The sequence below is a fragment of the Staurois parvus genome, unplaced genomic scaffold (assembly GCF_062004578.1).
Source record: "Staurois parvus isolate SC_StPar_1 unplaced genomic scaffold, SC_StPar_1.0 ptg000475l, whole genome shotgun sequence".
NCBI lineage: Eukaryota > Metazoa > Chordata > Amphibia > Anura > Ranidae > Staurois > Staurois parvus.
Window position 1 is genome coordinate 5,906,017 of NW_028318271.1, and position 19,297 is coordinate 5,925,313.

General features: G+C 40.7%; 1 protein-coding gene and 1 non-coding gene across 5 annotated transcripts in view; both read left to right on the plus strand.

Moving 5' to 3' along the window:
• ZFR (zinc finger RNA binding protein) overlaps nt 1-19,297 on the plus strand; it is a 100,716-nt gene that overhangs the window by 45,845 nt on the left and 35,574 nt on the right. For 3 of the 4 annotated variants that reach the window (XR_016314880.1, XM_089689460.1, XM_089689459.1), the window contains 9 exons: nt 708-990; nt 2,001-2,145; nt 4,421-4,666; nt 6,597-6,841; nt 7,736-7,927; nt 11,811-12,084; nt 13,803-13,990; nt 16,906-17,025; nt 17,158-17,303. Coding sequence is in view for 3 of the 4 variants with exons in the window: in XM_089689460.1 (XP_089545586.1) it covers nt 708-990; nt 2,001-2,145; nt 4,421-4,666; nt 6,597-6,841; nt 7,736-7,927; nt 11,811-12,084; nt 13,803-13,990; nt 16,906-17,025; nt 17,158-17,303 (1,839 nt within the window). In the remaining variant the exon portion in view is untranslated. The remainder of the gene's footprint in view (nt 1-707; nt 991-2,000; nt 2,146-4,420; nt 4,667-6,596; nt 6,842-7,735; nt 7,928-11,810; nt 12,085-13,802; nt 13,991-16,905; nt 17,026-17,157; nt 17,304-19,297) is intronic. The other variant, XM_089689461.1, reaches the window with a different exon arrangement.
• LOC149452404 (small nucleolar RNA SNORA66) lies at nt 8,792-8,924 on the plus strand. The gene has a single exon (XR_016314881.1). It is a non-coding gene; the product is annotated as a small nucleolar RNA SNORA66 (small nucleolar RNA).

Genomic DNA, 19,297 nt, shown 5'->3' on the forward strand with positions numbered 1-19,297 from the left:
ACACTGAAATAATTTTCCCATCATGCAGAAAAGTTTAGCCAACAAGGGCAAAGAAATTAAAGTATTTAAAGAATGCTGCTTAACATGTACCAAATGCAGTTACTATGTGATGCATAAGCCGCAGAAAGTACACCAAAACTTTCTTTTCCTTCCATGACTGAGCTAAATCCTCTTTGGTTAGTCTCTTGCACTCCCCCCTCCCAGACACTGCAGTTTACATTGGTGGGTATGGGCAACAGAGGTAGTAATGCCAATCCAGAAAGCAAAGGGCGAGGCTAGGTGTGTCTGGGTGCAGTTTGAGAAAATGACTGAATCGGCCATGACAATGCTGATAGCCACACCCCCTACAATATCTTGGTCTACATGAGTGGCAACTCTTCTCTGAATTCAGTTGTGCAGTATTGTTGCCACCCTTTCAGGAAGCTGCCTATGGTGATACTTGCAGGTTTCAATGGGTAATTGTAGGACTTTGTGGGGGGACTAGGTGAAAAGTGCAGTAGTACATATTTTCTTTATTGGGAGGCCCCCACCTTTAGGGAAAATTAATTGTTGAAGTGTTTCTTGCAACTAGTTAAAATATTTACTTTTTTCTTTAGTTGAGAGATATACCTTGACTAGTAAGGTAGCTTGTTTGCTCACAGCACATGGTCAGCATAAGATCAATGCCTAACTTTGAATTTTTTTATTTCCACCTATTTTACTTTCAGCCAGCAACCAGCATCTGGAGTAGCCTATTCTCATCCAACCACTGTGGGTAGCTATACTGTTCATCAGGCTCCAGTGGCGGCTCACACTGTGACAGCAGCCTACGCTCCAGCAGCAGCCACAGTTGCCGTAGCTCGGCCTGCTCCCGTTGCTGTGGCAGCTGCTGCGTCCGCAGCAGCTTATGGGGGTTATCCAGCAGCTCACACCGCAACAGATTACGGCTACACTCAACGACAGCAGGAAGCCCCTCCGCCACCACCTCCAGTCACAACCCAGAATTACCAGGTAACTTCTGCAAGATTTTATTTGATTTCCTTTTTGTTTTTTATCAGAGATATAACTTGCAACCATTTTTAGTGGACAGCTTTCAGAAATACATATTCTCTGGAAAATACAATGTTTAATTGTTACTGTATTCTAATCTAGGTGTGCCCCCTTAAAACAGGAATAAACCTTCAATGTAATATGTTAAATGTGGCTTCCTGTTTAATTTGAGTTTAGTTTAATTCTTTGCAACATATGTTCTTTGTCAGAAAACTGAGGGGTTTGTTTTTTGCTCTCTGAACAGTAAAAAAACATTTAGTCTAGGTAGTCGCAAAATAAAATGATATAAAGTAATTCTACATTAAAAATGAGGACTTTGTTGCATACATTTGCAGATAGAGATAGACACACTGCAACACCAAGGTCAATCTGCAAAATGTGGCCCTCTCCTGTTCTACAGTAGCCTTAAGTCTAGGTTCACACCTATGCAGCTTGCATTTTGAGCCATTTCTGTTTTTCGTTTTTGCTTTTTTTTTTGTTTTTTCGGGGGTTTTTTATTTTCTTGTTGCTAGGCAGATACTATAGGTCTGTAAGCTCGAAAGAGCAGGGCCCTCGATCCCCTCATGTTTTGTATTGTATTGTTATTGTTCTGTCACATGTTCTGTCCCCCTTTGTAATGTACAGCGCTGAGCGAACTATTGGCGCTTTATAAATACTGTATAATAATAATATAGAACCAAAAACGCAACTTTTTGTGTTTTTAAAGTCCCTGATCCTTTCCAGAAAACGCACAGATGTGAACATGTCCCATAAGAAATCATGTTAAATGGACTGTAGTTCGTTTCCGCAAAAAGCGGCAGAAACCGTTTAGGTGTGAATCTAGGGTTGGGGAGACTAAGAGGATTGTCTTTTTTTTTTTTTTTTGTATTTTGCAAATGTTGTATCCAATTTAGTGTTTGTATTTGTTAGGCTTGTGCTTCTATTAGTGCTGTAGTTCTTAGAGTTGGTAACTTTGCTAATACTTTTACCAGGACTCGTACTCCTATGTCAGGTCCACAGCTCCTGCTGTAACATATGACAACAAGACTTACTACCAGCAGCCAACTGCAACTGCAGCAGCTGTAGCGGCAGCTGCGCAGCCTCAGCCGTCTGTGGCTGAATCCTACTATCAGACAGGTAGGTGTCTTATAATTATTGATGTTTCAGCATTAAATTATGGTAATCCTGTCATTTTTTTTGATGCGATACATTTGTTCCACTTCATGAAAATATCCGTAAAGCAGATCTAGCATAACTAGTCGATTACTGAACAGGCTGTTGCAGCACAGTGCTGACATCAAACAGTGCCTTCACATCCCTATACCTTTCTCTCTAGGATGGAAATCTAGCCCAACACCTCCTTTCATATCTTCCTTTTGGCCTTTAGGACCAGTAGGGGTAGGCCAGCCTATGAAGTTATGAGGCACTGAAACAAGCACGTGACAATGATTTCAGGGATCTTTAGGGGGTCACCTAAGGGCACATGCGGGCACTGCTTGTTGCCTTCATTGTACTCCAGCAGCCTGTTTTAGTACATTGACAGTCCTTTTTTATAGCCTTAATTTATTCAAAAATATATACTATAGCTTCACCCCTGACAATGGATTGTCTTGATTGGCTTTGTTTGTAATTGGTGGACTAATTTTCATTGTTTAATATCCAAATTTTATTAGAAAAATAAATGCTGTGCTGTCATTAAACCCCTTGGTGATTCCTAAGGTCACAGAAGGTCTCGTTCATATACAGACAGCTGTCACACAGTAAGCTGCAGTGGTTTAGTGTGTGGCAGCTGTCCATTTAGCTACAATGAGCCAGCAGTAGGGGGTGGTGTGTGCAATTCAGCTCCTTCTTCCTTTTTTTTTTTTTAAATTTGCAGTGCACATCATGTCTGCATTTTATCGCAGATCATTGCAGCGCAGCTCCAGGCTGAGTTGCAATGTAACTAGGACGCATAGAAAACAATTGTTTTCCATTTGTCCTAGCAGTGGCTGGCATTCTTTCAGTGTGGAAAAACACTGGCCACCGCACTGTCTGCAGGGGGGTGGGGGGTTGGGAAGATTGAGGGGAGTTGTAAATACACTAAATGATGATCGCACACTAAGCCCCGGTTCACAATGGTGCGGATTTAAAATCGCGCACATTGCACTGCCGTTTGCATCTTGCAACTTCATATAACAGAAGTATATGCAAGTCGCAATGAAATTGTCAAAAAGTAGTGCTGGAATCTTTGTCATCACTGCGACATGAACGGTAACATTGCCGGCAGTGGGGTATGACTTGTCATGCAATTTGGAACTGTCAAATCGCATGAGAAGTCATACCAGTGTGGGTGAACCGAGGCTTAAGGCTGCACACTGAAAGTCTGTATTTTTTAAATGGTGTTTTAGATTTGTTGATTTGACAAAGCAGTGAATGATCAGTCTGATCACTTTTCAGAATTTTTTTTGTTTTTTAGATTTTTTTTTTTTTTTGCCTTGTGCTGTGTTTTTAAGAAAAGGGGTTTTGGGGTTTGAATCACCTTTGCGTAGTTGGATATACCATTCATCAATAAGCAATGCAGCTTTTCCACATTTTGAGCTTCTGGGCCCCACCTAGCTTTTAAACTTGACAATTTCTAGGTGACAAATCACTATATAGGTGATTTAATCTATTGCTTTCCTATGGAAGGTGTGCCATGCTCAGTCACCATCTTCCAATTCAGCACCTTACACTTTTTTATTAAATATGTCTCTTGAACCTCATGTATAAAGCACCACAGTAAATGAAAAGAAAAACAAATCATGAAATCTAATTTCAGAGAACTTGTGGGATACTGCCAGGTTGTATACCATCACCTACATTTATGAATAGGCGTAACATCCTGGCTCATTGTTGAGCAATACAGCAGTATCCAGTGCAGTTTGAATATCGATATCTGCTCTCTGCTATAAATATCGCTGTTAATGTTTGACACCTTCACGCTGACGCCTCTTGGCCCTTTAAGGGGTTTCAGATGCCAGGACGTGGGGCAGGGTTTTTAGGGTCATGTGACCGCTGTGATTCGCTGTCACGGTGGTCACATGATCCTGAAAAGGTCCCAATCGCAAGGGAAGATCGGGACCTTTCCATAATACACAAACATGCTGGGAGTGCGCACTCTCAGCACATGTGTATTTTCAAATGGTACGCAAATATGCGTCCGCTCGGCGTCAAGACCCAGCCACCGAGAGGCCGCATATTTGCATACGGATGGTGTGAAGGGGTTAAACTGAACAAGAGTGCTTTTATATATTTAGTTTTTAAGCCATGACGTGTTCTCCAGAAGGAGCTGCTAATGCTAAGTATAGTAATTTAGTTATAGAATTATAAACATTACCCAAAACTAAATCACATTGTTTTCTGCAATACATCTTTTCTTCCTCCTGTGTACCAGCTCCTTTCGCCTTGTCTCTTCCAGTTGCCCCCAAGGCTGGCTACAGCCAGGGTGCTGCTCAGTACACTCAAGCTCAACAGACTCGGCAAGTGACCGCCATCAAGCCTGCCAACCCAAGTCCAGCAACAACTACCTTCTCCATATACCCGGTGTCCTCCACTGTGCAACCTGTTGCTGCCGCTGCCACTGTGGTTCCCTCGTACACACAGAGCGCCACCTACAGCACAACTGCTGTTACTTACTCTGGTAATTTCTGTGTTTTTTTTTTTTTTTTTATTCTACTTGGTTCAAATTTTTAATCAGAAAAGTATGAAGTGTTGCTAAGAATAAATGAATTTGTTCTTTACTAATTGTGAAAGCATAGTTGGCATAGAATAGAAAATTTTTGCAGATGCATGCTCTGGGATGGTCTTCCTTATTGATTCACTAACCTGTCCCTCACCTACAGTTATTCACCAGGTAATTAACCCAGGGTAACCCTGGAGCATGCACCTTTAAAATCAAGTCTGACTGTTCCCATATTAAACACAAGTTCCTTTTTAATATAGTCACATTGCAGCATGTTCTATGGAGTGCTAGCTTGAGAATGCGTTTGTGGTTTTTTGTTTTGTTTTTGTGGGGGGGGGGGGGGGTTTTGTTTATTTTTTTTTGATCAGTTGATCAAGTAATGATTACTTTTTTCATAATTGGAATAAGCCTAGCCTGCATATAGGTCCCTTTTTATGGTTTGATCTACTTGGCAGAGTAAAGGAAAATTCCAGGTAACAAATAGAACCAATTGGTGACTTTTTTTATTTGTCAACTGTGCTTTTGTAGAACAGACCTCCTGTCTGCCTATTTGACGTCTTTGTAATGTAGTGGACACACATTTCCTGATGCTCCACATACAAGGTTTGTGTGGCCTGTTTCCTGAAGCCTATGTTTGTTAACTTGTCAGATTCTGCCCTCCATGACGGGTTGGATTCAGACTACAGCTTATGAGCAACTTCAGTATTGATATACAGTTGTCTGTATGTGAGAGATTGTAAAGGGTCAGGAGATATGCTTCTCTCACATTTCAAACATGTTAAAGCAGTTTGTAGGTTAGTCAGGAGAAATACAGTGGATTAGTGCAATGCCTAGGTGAGAAAGTGCTATGTAGTATGTTACCTGTATGTGTTCTAAGAGGGTTGCTTTACATTTCGGTTGCAATTTACATGTTGACTACCTGCAGGGAAATGGTTTATCTGCTCAGGTATTTTTTTTTTTTTTTTTCTTGCCTTTGCTTCCTTTTATGAAGGATTGTACTAGGTAAATTCTGGGTGCTGTCAATCTCGTGTTCTGAAAAGGTCAAATATCAAGGCTGTGAATCTTTAGAGAAGAAAACTTCAACTTTTCCCATCATTGTCTTTTATACAGTGTAATTATACGGACTCCTGAATAAAAAATAAAAAAAAGTGGCAAGAGGCTGCACTCCTACTCGGATTCCCTTTTTGAAGTCTGGCCACATTTTATGAGACTCTAGGGCAAATTGAATATTCTTTAATATAAGTGCATGAAGTGCATTTGGATATATCCTGTCTGAACTACACTGCTAAGGACACAGATTTACTTAAACTCAGGACCTCCTTCATCCTGCTGGTGACCCTCCTAGTGATGAATCCTAGAATTCTGTTCGCTTTCCGCACTGCCTGGCCACACTGTTTGCTCATTTTTCAAAAATCTGTAATAAGTACCCCCAAATCTTTTTCCTCTGAAGTGGGTCTCTGATTTACTGTACAAATTTTAGTTTCACTTATGCTGAGTACTTTACACGGCACCCTTCTCTGTAACACCATTTTCATGCAGCAAAGGATCCTGTCTTTTTACCGTCCCTTTTTTGTCTTTTCATAGAACACCTTGCATTCTGTAAAAAGAATACAACTGTTTTGTGAATGGAGGAGAGAACGGGGCAGGTCAACAGGATCCTTTACTGTGTGAGAGGCGGAACTCTATCGCAGCACTGAAGAGTGCTGTGTGTAGTACTCAGCATGAGTAGAACTAACATTTGTACAGTTGTCAAGTCTTCATTGGAGATAACTTATTTACATTGTGGTGGTCTAAAGTATTTCCTAGAGTTCTGTTTTAAGCTTGTCTTTGTGAATGTGTCGTCATATTATCAGGATGCATGTTTACCATTATCCCTTTTCTTCTTCAGGTGCGACATACTCGGGTTATGAAGCAGCAGTGTACTCTGCTGCCTCTTCCTATTATCAACAACAGCAGCAACAGCAAAAACAGGCAGCAGCTGCCGCAGCGGTGGCTGCCACTGCCGCCTGGACTGGGACCAACTTTACTAAGAAAACTGCTTTTCAGAATAAGCAACTGAAGCCTAAACAGCCTCCCAAACCACCTCAGATCCACTACTGTGATGTCTGTAAGATTAGCTGTGCTGGACCTCAGGTACACTTCTTGATTGTCTCCGACTGATAATGCATATCATTAGTAAGTGGTGTTTCTCCTATCCTAGGTCAGTGGCTGTAGGCTTTAAAAAAAGCAGACTTGTGATAGTATCTCTTTCCTGTGAGTGCTGATGTTTGCAATGCACACTGATAATTTTCACTTAGGCTACCTTTGCAGAAAGTATGTTACTTTTGGCTGTTTATGAATGAAATGCACTTTTCTGAATGGTATGTTGTGTCCTGCAGCTCCTGTTCTAAACCGTGACATCCATTTCCAGTTTGCTCACAATGAAATGCCGTGCATTTTTCTGTTTTGTTAAGATCACTGTTATCTCAACTGTGTGTTTTGCTTCTGGGGGCCTAAGAGCTTGAGGGTCTGTATGTAGCTAATTCTGACTGTTTTTTTTTGTATTAAACCAGTTTGCTATATTCAGTATACATAGTTTTCTGTCTTTTCTATAGCTTTTTTAGATGAAAGTATAACATGATGGTTTTGTGACCGTTCTTAGTCTGTTACAGAATTTTTTGAAACTCTCCACATTACAGATGGACTTTAAGGGCCAATGTAGAGTTTGCATTGAAGCAGTACACGTCAGTGCATCTGTTTAACTGCAGTATGTTGCAATACTATTCACTGTGGATGGCATCTCAATGAACTCATGCCATTTGTTTGCAGTGTTGATTTAAAAGGGTGATGTGTCTTTTAGGTCTGTTGAGGTGTGTTGGCAGCTCATTTGTTATGAATGGGCTTTCTCAGTAAAATGAGCACTGACTTGTGATCCAGTGCAAGTTAACAGACCACTGTATATGAATAGGTGCTCAAAGTTTGTCGTTGCCTCTTTTCAGAGTTAAAATTTTATGTTCGTAATTTTTCTCTTTTTGTGTGTCACCACAGACGTACAAGGAGCATTTAGAGGGCCAAAAGCACAAGAAAAAAGAAGCAGCCTTAAAAGCCTCTCAAAACACAACCAGCAGCAGTACAGCAGTCCGTGGGACCCAGAACCAGCTCCGCTGTGAGCTCTGTGATGTGTCTTGCACAGGGGCAGATGCCTATGCTGCCCACATCAGGGGTGCTAAACACCAAAAGGTATGTTTTTTTTTTTTGATTCTTTGTATAAACCTAATAACCAGTCTATGTAGTTTAGTTTAGCAGGTCTCTGTGAGGGAAAGGCCTAAATAGTCAGTCGGGTAGGGGTACATGGATCGCAAGACTTTAAAACTGAAAAGATCACTGCACCCTACTTCAGTACTCCCCTCAAGAACCTTCAGCCCTGATCCAAGCAGTGGGCGGGATCATAGGAGGAGTTGTACAAATAGCAGAATGCCTTGAAGGGTGGATGCCAGTCTGGAGGAGTGAACGTTCTAGACAGACTGCATCTGCTCACAGACCTCCCTAGTTAAGACCCACATATGATGCTGAGACTCCATGATGGAAAGGATTGCAATCCAATGAATGAATGATGCGGGCGAGGGACTGTTGGGCTGAGGAGGAACAGACTACATGATGCTGGACCCCCTTCAGCTAGTAAATGAGATGTGTTCTGCTGGTGCTGATAATGCTCACTGAGAAAAGCTCCCAGTGTGCAGTTAACTTAGATTAAGCAATTTCAGTACAGGAGAGGAGCCGGTACAACAGTGCAAGACTGATGGGAAGGGAGTTCAGCTTTTAATACTTTTTTTTTTTTTAAATATAAAGTAATTAAAGCAGAATAAAGATTGAGTTGACTGAAGTTGTACGAAAATTCTTCAAAACGTTTCTGCATGTTTAAAAAAAAAAAAAAACAAAACTTTTTGAAGACCCCCTTGTATGTTAAAGTGGAACACCAGCTTCACTCTGTAACTGCATATGAAGTAAATGGGAAATCCAGACACACAGTATTAAAGATTTGATAGAAGTTCTAAACTTGACTCACTACCCAACAGAGAAAATGTTATGGCTTTTAACAGTTGACTGCAAACTAGATCACTAGTTCTGCATGCAGTTGCAGAAACAAGGGGAACACGTTTGCTATATGAATTGATGTAGAAAAATATGTTGCATTAGAGTCCAGTTTCTTTTGCTTTCACTTTTCTACACAACAGTCACTAGCATTCCGAAGTAGTCTGTACTGTAAAGTGAACCTGTACCCAGATCATGCACACTAAAGTATTTACTTGACTGTAACAAACAATGAAAACGCTTTAAATCAAGCCCTCATTTATCTCTATCAATAAGCATTGCGGAGAGATTGAATTTTTTGCGTCTTTTCAGACCAGATGCACTCCCCAATGCAAGAGAATGCTTCGGTGATTTTCACTGAAAAAAGATCGCTATGCAGTACTCTTTTTGGAGTATGGTGGCCACATCATACTACGCTGCAGCCATTAGAACTTTAAAGTGATCGTAAAGCCACTTTGTACATTTTTACCTACAGGTCATGTAGGTAAAATGAATATCTCCTAAACGTGCACCATTTAGGAGATAATCGGTTTTATTTACAGGTGGTGCATGTGGAATGGCATACTTGTGCTGTTCTTTCAGAGCTCTGTGCTATAACCCGATACTCCCATGCACATGCGTGGGAGTGACGTTATCGCGGCTCAGCCATTCAAGCCGCCGCGCCGCTGGAGGGCTTTGTTTTATGACAAGTTTTACATAATGTGTTAGTATGCAATGCATACTAACACTGTATGCCTTTACCTTGCAGGGTTTTTTTTTTTGTTTTTTTGTTTTGATTGCAGTTTACCAGAAGTTTAAAACTAATACAGTTTAGGTTCTGAATGTTAGTCCCCAGGTGAGGAAGCTCCCAACAGGAACCAGTTCTTAAAGATCACATGACCACACAAAAGCTGATACAGAAAAAAAAAAATTGACACAGAACTTTTACATAGTTTTGGCATTGTGGGTATGAGGAGGGGGAAGCAACAATTTAACTTAACATGGAACTGCACTTCACATGAGTACCACAAACCAAACATGCTATATAATTTTTAATATTCAAATAAACGCCTATATCCATCCATGTCTCCATGCTTTATTTTGCTGAAAAACACCACCTGACATTTCTGGCACTGGTCATCTTGAGTAAGGGTGGATGATTCCTGTAGCAGTTACTAGAATCCATCTGTCCTTAGCTCAGGCATTGGCTGAGCTGAGAACCCCTCCTGAAGACTCTTGGGATGTCTTTTGCCTAGGCATGGAAACCAGGAAGTAAAAGTACGAATGCAAAAAAAGGTTAAAACAAGTAAATATGCTTTTCCTATCTACAGTATTTACTAATGCTAGCAGCATAACGATTAGAAATAGTCCATGTTGCATGAGAGTGATGTTCCACTTTAAATTCTATTATCCTTTATATCCACTTTTAACCACTTTGCAACCGCGCTATAGCCGAATGACGGCTACAGCGCAGTTGTCCAGTTCTGGGAGGGTGTCATGACATCCTCCAAGTACGTTCCCTCCCGCGCGCCCCCAGAGGTCATTGGACACAGCTGATCACGTGGTAGAAGGCCACTGTGATGGGCCTTTTACCACGTGATCAGCTGTGTCCAATGACACAGCAGATCACCAGGTAAATACAGTTGCCGGTTATCGACTGCACTTTAATCACACTGTCACAGCGTGGGGAAAGTACTGCCGATAACCGGCAATTGTCAGTGCCACCTATCCCTGCCACCTCATCAGTGCTTATCAGCGCAGCCTCATCAATGCACATCAGTGAAGGAGAAAAATACTTGTTTGCAAAATTTTATAATAGAAACAGACTGGAGCGCTGAAATTGTGGCGCAGACTGGCAGAGTCTGTCATGATCTCCTGAGAATATATGCATACATACTTTGGGATATGTCTTAACCAACTTTGCACATCTAGACTTTGCAATATTTTCCCGCTCTTTGCAGAACTGCTCAGGTTCAGTTAAATTTGATGGTGACAGTCTTTGAACTGCAGTCTTCAAGTCATTCCGCAAATTTTTAATGGGGTTTATGTCTGGGCTCTGACTAGGCAATGCATGGACATTCACCTTTTCCTCCTCCAACCACTGTGTGGTCATATTTAGTGTGTGCTTTGGGTCATTTGTCACGATGGAAGGAAAACCTTCTTCCTATTTGACATCTTTCCGGAAGAAAGGTTGTGTGCCAGCCTTGAATCATTTACTATAATGTGGACTGTTGGGCAGTGACTCATCAGGTGGCTCATCTGCTTGAAAATCTGGGCTCGTTCTTTGCTGGCCTTCAAGGTTCCGGCATGTTTACTGTGGGAAGCCAGCTGTGGTTCCTTGCAGCTTCACAGCACTTTGGGAATGGTTCTGCAACTTTCTGGGACCTATGATGTGTTCCAGAAGGTTGTGGGCAGTGAGAAGGGTGTGTGGCGGAGAACTTTTGGTGGAATCGCCACAGTGATCCGAACGGAAGTGGGAGTAGTTACCTGTGAAAAGTAACGGGAGGGCATAAAGTAAAACTTCCCCTTTTACTATGAAGTTCCACTTTGAGTATAGAGGTGGAACAAATGCTGCACCTTTTGTGTATGAATAATGTGCAGAGGTTTGACAGTGGTGTACTGAATTTAGATCTCTTACAGTGATCCATGGGAAAACCAGGATGGCTGATCGATAGCATGTGGGCACACAAACTAGTTTTCCCTATTCAGAGAACCAGCACAGCATCTACCTACTACCCTCATCCTACACACCTTTCTCCAGAACTACAGAGCATGATCTGTTTAATTTTAACTGTTCTGGAACTGTTCCTGTCTGCACATAACCTAATTATGGGCTGGATTCTACTTTACAGTCTGTAATGAAAATGTGGTGGTGATGAACAATCCATATTATCCTACCCTGATTACTAGAGTCAATATGCAAAACTGTGACTGTGCCAAACATTGTCATTTTGTGTTATGGATGACAGGTACACCGCAGATAGAGCACAGAAAAATGTTTTGACATTACTTTTGGGCTTGATGTAAGATTTAACTTTATTTCCTTCGTCAGGTTGTGAAGTTGCACACCAAACTTGGCAAACCCATTCCGTCAACAGAACCAAATGTCGTGAACCAGTCTGTCACCTCTGCAGCTGTCTCCAAGCCAGCTGTCTCAAACAGTACATCCAGCTCTAACGGCAGCTCCTCTGTCACCACACCTGCTGCAAAACTGCCCACGTCTACATCCGGCTCATCTGTTGGCAATATGAGCGCAAGCAAAATGTCTAACATCTCATCTAACAACATCGTTAAGAAAATAACCACGCCAAAAATAACTTTTGTAGGCAAGTGCTTTTTTATTTATTTGTGGCATAATATGCACTGAATAGCTCAGAACAGCCTTTTCTCAATATTTTCAACCGCTTGAACTCCACCCTATAGCAGAAGTACTGCTGCAGGGCTGCACGAAATCACATGTATTTACATGATTTGCATCTCCGGGTAGGGGGCACACAAGCCTCCCTATCTGCGCTGCAATTGGCGGCCAGAGATGTCAGCCACCGGGTCCTGGCCGGCAATTCCTGGCTGTCACTCAGCGATGGTCAGGGACAGCGGACAGGGAGAGACCTGTGTGTAAACACAGGTCTTTCTCCTGTCAGCATGGACATGCTGTTTTGTGTATCTCTGCACAGCAGAGAGATACAAAATAGCATGTCTCCCTAGTAAAACACAGCACACAGTGAACCCTTTGATTGCCCCAGATGTTAACTCCTTCCTACCAGTGTCATTAGTACTGTCAGTGCTGATCACTGTATTGGTGTCAGTGGCAGTTAGTCAGTTCCCACCCACTGTCAGAATGCCTGCCACAGTCCCGCTAGAAGTCGCTGATCACCATTACTAGTATGCAAGAAAATTTAAAAAAATTCCAGTGTACATATAACGCCATTTGTAAACACTATAATTTACACGTAAACCAATTTAATTTATATGTATTGGGATACCTACATATATTGTACATTCACATCAGTCCCTAACCCTCAAGGATGCCGCACTTTACATATATGACATCGCTATATAAGTACCTGAAATAACTAAATTTTATATATATATATATATATATATATATATATATATATATATATATATATATATATATATATATATATATAATCTTTTTTTTTTTTTTTTCCCTTTTAGCAAAGATTTATGAAGTTTTTTTGTTTTTGTTTTTTTTGTTGTTTTTTTAAGGATGTTTTCTAGCAATAAGTCAAATTTTTTTTGTTCTTCAAAATTGTTGGTCTTTTTTGTTTATAGCGCAAAAATGCAGAGGTGATCAAATACCACCGAAAGAAAGCTCTATTTGTGGGGAGAGAAAACATAAATTTAATTTATGTACAGCATTGCATGATCGTACAATTGTCAGTTAAAATAACACAGCGCCGTGTCGAAAAAAAAATGGCTTGGTCAGGGGGGAAAAAAAATCTTTTATCTAACGCTTATGGAACATTAGCATGATCAGTTAGAAAGAAATGGCTAAAAGCGTCAAAATTTACACTAACACTAACAGTTCGTCCCCTGGTGAACTGAGCCAGAAGTGGGATCGGGTACATTTCAAAAACTGGTATCCGCTCCCCCCAAAAGGTGCCAAATATAACAGTGGAGGAGGAGAGGAGGCAGATAAGCGAAGCTTCCACTTTTGAGTGGAAGGCTGCTTTAAATGTATTTAGGTGGCGATTTTAGTAAAAAATGTCGGAGTATAAATAGCAGGTATGTGTTTTTGTGTAGTCTTTCCTTGTGATTTAAAAAATGTAATGTTGCTGCAATAGCTTTTATGGCAACAACAGTACTGGTATGAAATCAATGCTTTATCAGCCTAGAGTTTTGTTAGCATGTCTACACTAAGCTGCAGGCCTTTTAGCAGAAGTCAGTCACTACTACATGAACAAAGTCCATCTATCACTGCTTAAAAGCCTTTTTTCAGCTCATCAATTTATAGTTAGTGTCGCTTGTGGTCAATTTTTGGCTACTGTCGCTTTCAACAACTTTCAACTCTCCTTTGTAGGTGGTAATAAATTGCAGTCCACTGGGAATAAAATTGAAGACAGCAAAATGAGTGACGGTCTTAAGGTTACGCCTAGTTCCAGTGTGCAATCACCAGAAACCAAGATGGATGCAATGTCCGAAGCTGCTCAGACCCTTGCTGCTCTTCAGAGTGATGTCCAGCCTGTGGGTCATGATTATGTTGAAGAGGTATGTTTGAAAATTTGATCCAAATACAAATTGAAACTACATGCTCTAAGACGTGAATAAATGGTTGATTCATTTCTAAGCGTTCAAAACACCATATTGTACTACTTGCTTGCTTCCCACGTATACGCTATGATAAATGACAGCTGTCTCAATCCCCCATACGTTGCTTGGCAGTTTAGAATGGTGTCTTCAGAGATTCTGCCTTTTAACCCGACATACATTTTAAGTTCTTGAATTACTAACCACCAGCTGGATGTGGACATTTTTTGCTTGCAGTACTTTCTGGGTTAAGGGATCAAGGATCACTATCGCAAAAATGTTGTACTACAGTAATTAAGGCATGTCCTTCTTTTTTTTTTTTTTTTTTTTTTTTTTTCACATTTACAAACAGATCAAGCTATCCAGCAAAAGCATCAGGTTGGGACAAGTGGCTTAGAGACCTTACCTATTTAGTATAAAGTTAGAGTATCTGTTTAAAGCCCACCCTCTGACTACCATGTACCTTTCCCCACGGCTCTCCTTCATTTGCTGGTCGCACAGAATAACTGGTCATCATGATGTATATGTAAATGGACCAAATAATAATGGAACTCATCTACTGATAACTAAAATCTATTTTTTTTTTTAGATGGTAATCAGATTACTTTTAGGATAAGGGTATTTTTAACAATAGGTAGAACAGATATGTGAATAGGGGAGCTTCCAGAAAGAATGGAGATTAATGTGGAAATAGCCAGTGGTGTTACAATACCTGAGTATTGTAAGAAGCTAATACAAGTACTGAAAGTGACACTTGTTATTTCCTCTTATGAAAAAGCCCTACATAATCCAATTCTCACCTGTTCACCCAAGGCAGCACACAAATATGCTGTGTATCACCACCTATAGGAATGAGGGCCAATGAGAGTAAGAAAGGGGTAGAGAACTGTAGTTGGAAGCCTTGGCAATTCATGCTAAATTCTATGACAAAATTCTGTAGAAGTTGAAGTATAACTACAGACAAAACTGTTGTTTTTTTTTTTTGTTTGTGTTCCCTTTAACTGCTTCCCGACCGCGCTATAGCTGAAATACTGCTACAGGGTGGCACTGGTGTGCAAAATCATGTGTGTATATATGCACGTGATTTTGCATTTCCGGGTAGGGGGTGCGCGCCCACTCACGCTGCCATTTGAGGCTGTCAATCACTGGGTCCCAGCAGTCTGCTTCCTCCACTGTTGGTGGCGCTCAACTTGAGTGGTATCACAGCATGGAGAAGAATTTAAGGGAAACTCTTATTTCTCTGTGGTTTCCTGGTTCCTGGAGGCAGTGTTCTGGTTGGCTTTTCTACATCCGGGTGACCCTTGGCGGCCATTTTGTATCAGCAGTCTCTTTTTAAGTCTCTGCTCCCTAGGTTTTGGCACACATTCGCGTGTGGGTAGTGTTGGGACAGGTTCCCCGTCTGTCAAGGACAGTATTAGTGGCAGAAAGAGGCTCCAGATGAGACGGGAAAGCTTAGTGTTCCCAGTTGGGTCCTCTCCCACAGAGTTTGTTGTGAACAGCTTGCCTTGACTGCAATACAAGTTCTGCATTTTTTTACAGTGCAAGTTTTACTGATTTGCATCTGAACTGTGAGTGTTATTACCACCGCACCACGCTGCACGCACCCACACCTAATGTACAGTAACGGTCTTTGGAATGCTAAAGCTCTATTTGTACGAAAAAGACATACTTTTCATTTGGGTGCAGTGTTGCATGACAACTCAATTGTCCGTTAAAGTAACGCAGCTCCGTATCAAAAAAATTGCTTGGTCAGAGAGAGGGTAAATCCTCTGGAGGGCAAGTAATTAAACTTTTTGGGTAGAATTCCACAAAACAGTCAATTATTTGAATATCCTTTGATTAGTAGTCAACAGGCAGTTGGCATATACTCAGATTGCTTGTTAATGTTTAGAATGAATTGTCATATATTGGAATTTACAGAGGTGTGACAAAAAAATGGAAACCCTACATGATTTGCAGGTGTGAAAGTGACAAGTTTCTTGTTGAAAGCGGAAGTGATGTAACATTTTTTTTCTTCCTCTGTGTTCTGAGACACCTAGCTAACCAGATGGGAAGCCCTAATATCGTCATTTACAGCATGTGCTGATAGTAATACGGAGTCATGTCAGAGCTTACTGAGCTTCAGAGAAGGTGAGTTTTTGGCGCCGCTTAGCTGGTACCTCTGTGACTGAAGTTGCCAATTTATTTGCCATGCCGTGAGGTACAGTATCAAAGGTTATGATGGCATATACAGTTTCTGGGAAACCTAAGCATGGTCGACACGGTCAACTGACTGAAAGTGACAACAGGACATTGCTCAGGATTGTGATCCGGAAGAAAACAACTGCTGCAAAAGTGGCTGCAGAGCTCAATCTCAGTCTTCACGGTACTGAGATTGAGCTCTGCAGCCACTTTTGCAGCAGTTTTCTTATTCTGGGTCACAATGCTGCACAATGTTCTTTTTTTTGTCTTTTTTGAATCAGTTGACCATGTTGACCGTGCTCATGTTTATCAAACAACGTTTTCCCAGAAACTATATGCTGCCATAACCTTTGATACTGTACCTCACAACACTGCAATTAAATTGCCAACTTCAACCATAGAGGCACCAGATAAGCGGGCACCAAAAATTCACCCTCTCTGAAGTAAGCTCTGACTTCTTATTACTGGCAGTGACTGACAAAAAGTGAAGCTTCCCACCTGTTAGCTAGGTGTCTCATCACACAACGGAAGCAAAAGATTGTTACATCTCTTCCGCATTCAACGTGAAACCCATTCGTTGCTTTGACACCTGCAAATCATGTAGTATTTTATTTTTTTTAACCCCTGTATATTGCACAAAACTCCCTGTCAAATCTAAGTTTTTTGTTTTTTCTACCTACAACTGTTTCCTTCAGGTACGAAATGATGAAGGAAAAGTTATCAGATTCCACTGTAAGCTGTGCGAATGCAGCTTCAATGATCCAAATGCTAAAGAAATGCACCTTAAAGGGAGGAGGCATCGGCTGCAGTACAAGGTGAGTACTAGGCTAGTAATATCTTACTTTAAGTTCTTATTCCAACTACTGATTAAATTGTATGAACTACTGAATTTGAAGCATGAATAAATCCTTTCTGAATTTTCTTCCTTTTTCCTGTTCTACAAACAGAAAAAAGTAAACCCAGATTTACAGGTGGAAGTGAAGCCAAGCATTCGAGCCAGGAAGATCCAAGAGGAGAAGATGCGGAAACAGATGCAGAAAGAAGAGTACTGGCGAAGGAGAGAAGAGGAGGAGCGGTGGAGGATGGAGATGAGGTGTGTGGATTAGTTTGAAGTATTCAAGATATTGTAGTACACTGTAGTCTGTATTAAAAAGTTATGCTGTACATACATTTATTCTCTGTCCTATAGCTATGTGTTTGTGTTTTTGTTTTTTTGTTTTTTTTTGTGGGTTCACAGAGTCAGACTCTTGGGGGTTTATTTACTAAAGCTGGAGAGTCCAAAATCAGACTCCCTTCTGCATAGAAACCAATCCGCTTCTAACCTCAGCTTGTTCAATGAAGCTTTGGCAATGAAACCTGGAAGCTGATTGGTTTCTAAGCAGAAGGGAGTCTGATTTTGGACTCTCCAGCTTTATAAACTTAGGCAAAGGGTAACACCAAGGGGTTTATTTACTAAATGGCCTGATACACCAAATATCCTACAAACGTTTGTTTCAAGCCTCTCGATAGCATACTAGTGAATAATATGCACCTACAAATATGAAAGAAAAATAACATTTTTACTTTAGGTCCTCGTTCAGACAGGTGCTGGCACCTATACTGGCCGGTGGCATTTGTTGTTGCATGGATTGCAGGCAGCCTATAAATGTGGCTATCTGCACACAACTTGGGGTGAATGCAGATACAAAAACAAGAGTAGCCTGCAGGCAGTACAGGTCCCTGTGGCTGGCTGAATGGGCCTAATCTTTTTAGTTACATGTGGTGGATTACAGAATTGAGAATCTCGACATCCTTTCTGTCCTCTACAGGGTCATGTTCTTTTACCCACAGTGCAAGGATTTCTACTTTTATTGCAGGTCGTTTTCATGACTTTCATACATTGGTTTCAGCATTGACCTGTAATGAATGTATTTTTTTTTTTAATTTAAATATTTGTTAATTTTTCATGTTATTACAAAAATTCCACAAGAAGAGACACAATACATATAAATAATCCATACATTTCTACTTTGCCCCTTCTATTTTACCTCTTTTCTTTCCCTACCCTCCCAGCCCACCTTTACCCCCCTTCCCCCCTCCCTCCCCTCTGCAAGATCTCCAATCTCTCAAGGTCCAATAACTTTAAATAACTTCCTAGTTTAAAGTTTTCTATATTTCTCTTTCAATCCTGATTTTTCCCATTTTTCCCATCGCGAATAGTATAGATCCAACCTGTCTTCCTGAATATAATAAGATTTTTCCATTCTACTAATCTGGTTTACCCTATTGATCCAATCTTCCTCCGTCGGCACCTCCGTCTTCCACCAAAACTTGGGAATCAACCCTTTTGCAGCACTTAAGTAGTACCATACACCTGATTCTTTATATTTATTTACGGTTGTCTCAACATTATGTAAGAGACACATGGTTGGGTCAAGCCCTATGTCATTTCCAGTTATTATTTCTATTGATTTAACTATTGTCTTCCAGAAAACCTGAATTTTTGGACATTGCCACCATATATGAAACGCCGTGCCCTCCTCCCCACATCCTCTCCAACACATTTTTGAATTCTCCCCCCTCATCCTGTGCTCAGTGCTCGGTGTAATATGCCATCGTGTCAGACATTTATAATAATCTCAACGTCTCTCATACTAACACTCTCATGAACCAATCTAAATATCTTATTCTGTTGATCTTCATCTATCACCACCTCCATATCTCTTTCCCAATTTGTTATAAAAATTAACTTTGTGTCTGTGTCTAATTCTGTGAGTATTCTATAAATTTTTGTAACACCATGTTTCCCATCTCTACGTGTTTCTAATAGCCTTTCAAACATATTCCACTCCTTTTTTAATCTCAAGGGTTTTGGGAGATTTCCAATAAAACATTTTAATTGGTGATATTTCCACTCATCTATTTTAGTAAACATATCTCCTCCCATCTCTTTTAATTCTTTAAATGTTCTCAATTCCCCCTCTTCCAATACGTCTCTCAATTGGATATCTTCCTTTTTAAACCATCTCCCTGATATCTCATCTTTTCCTGGAGGGAAGAGCTCCGTGTTTGCAAGAGGCATTATTATAGAGTTGAATTCCCATTTCA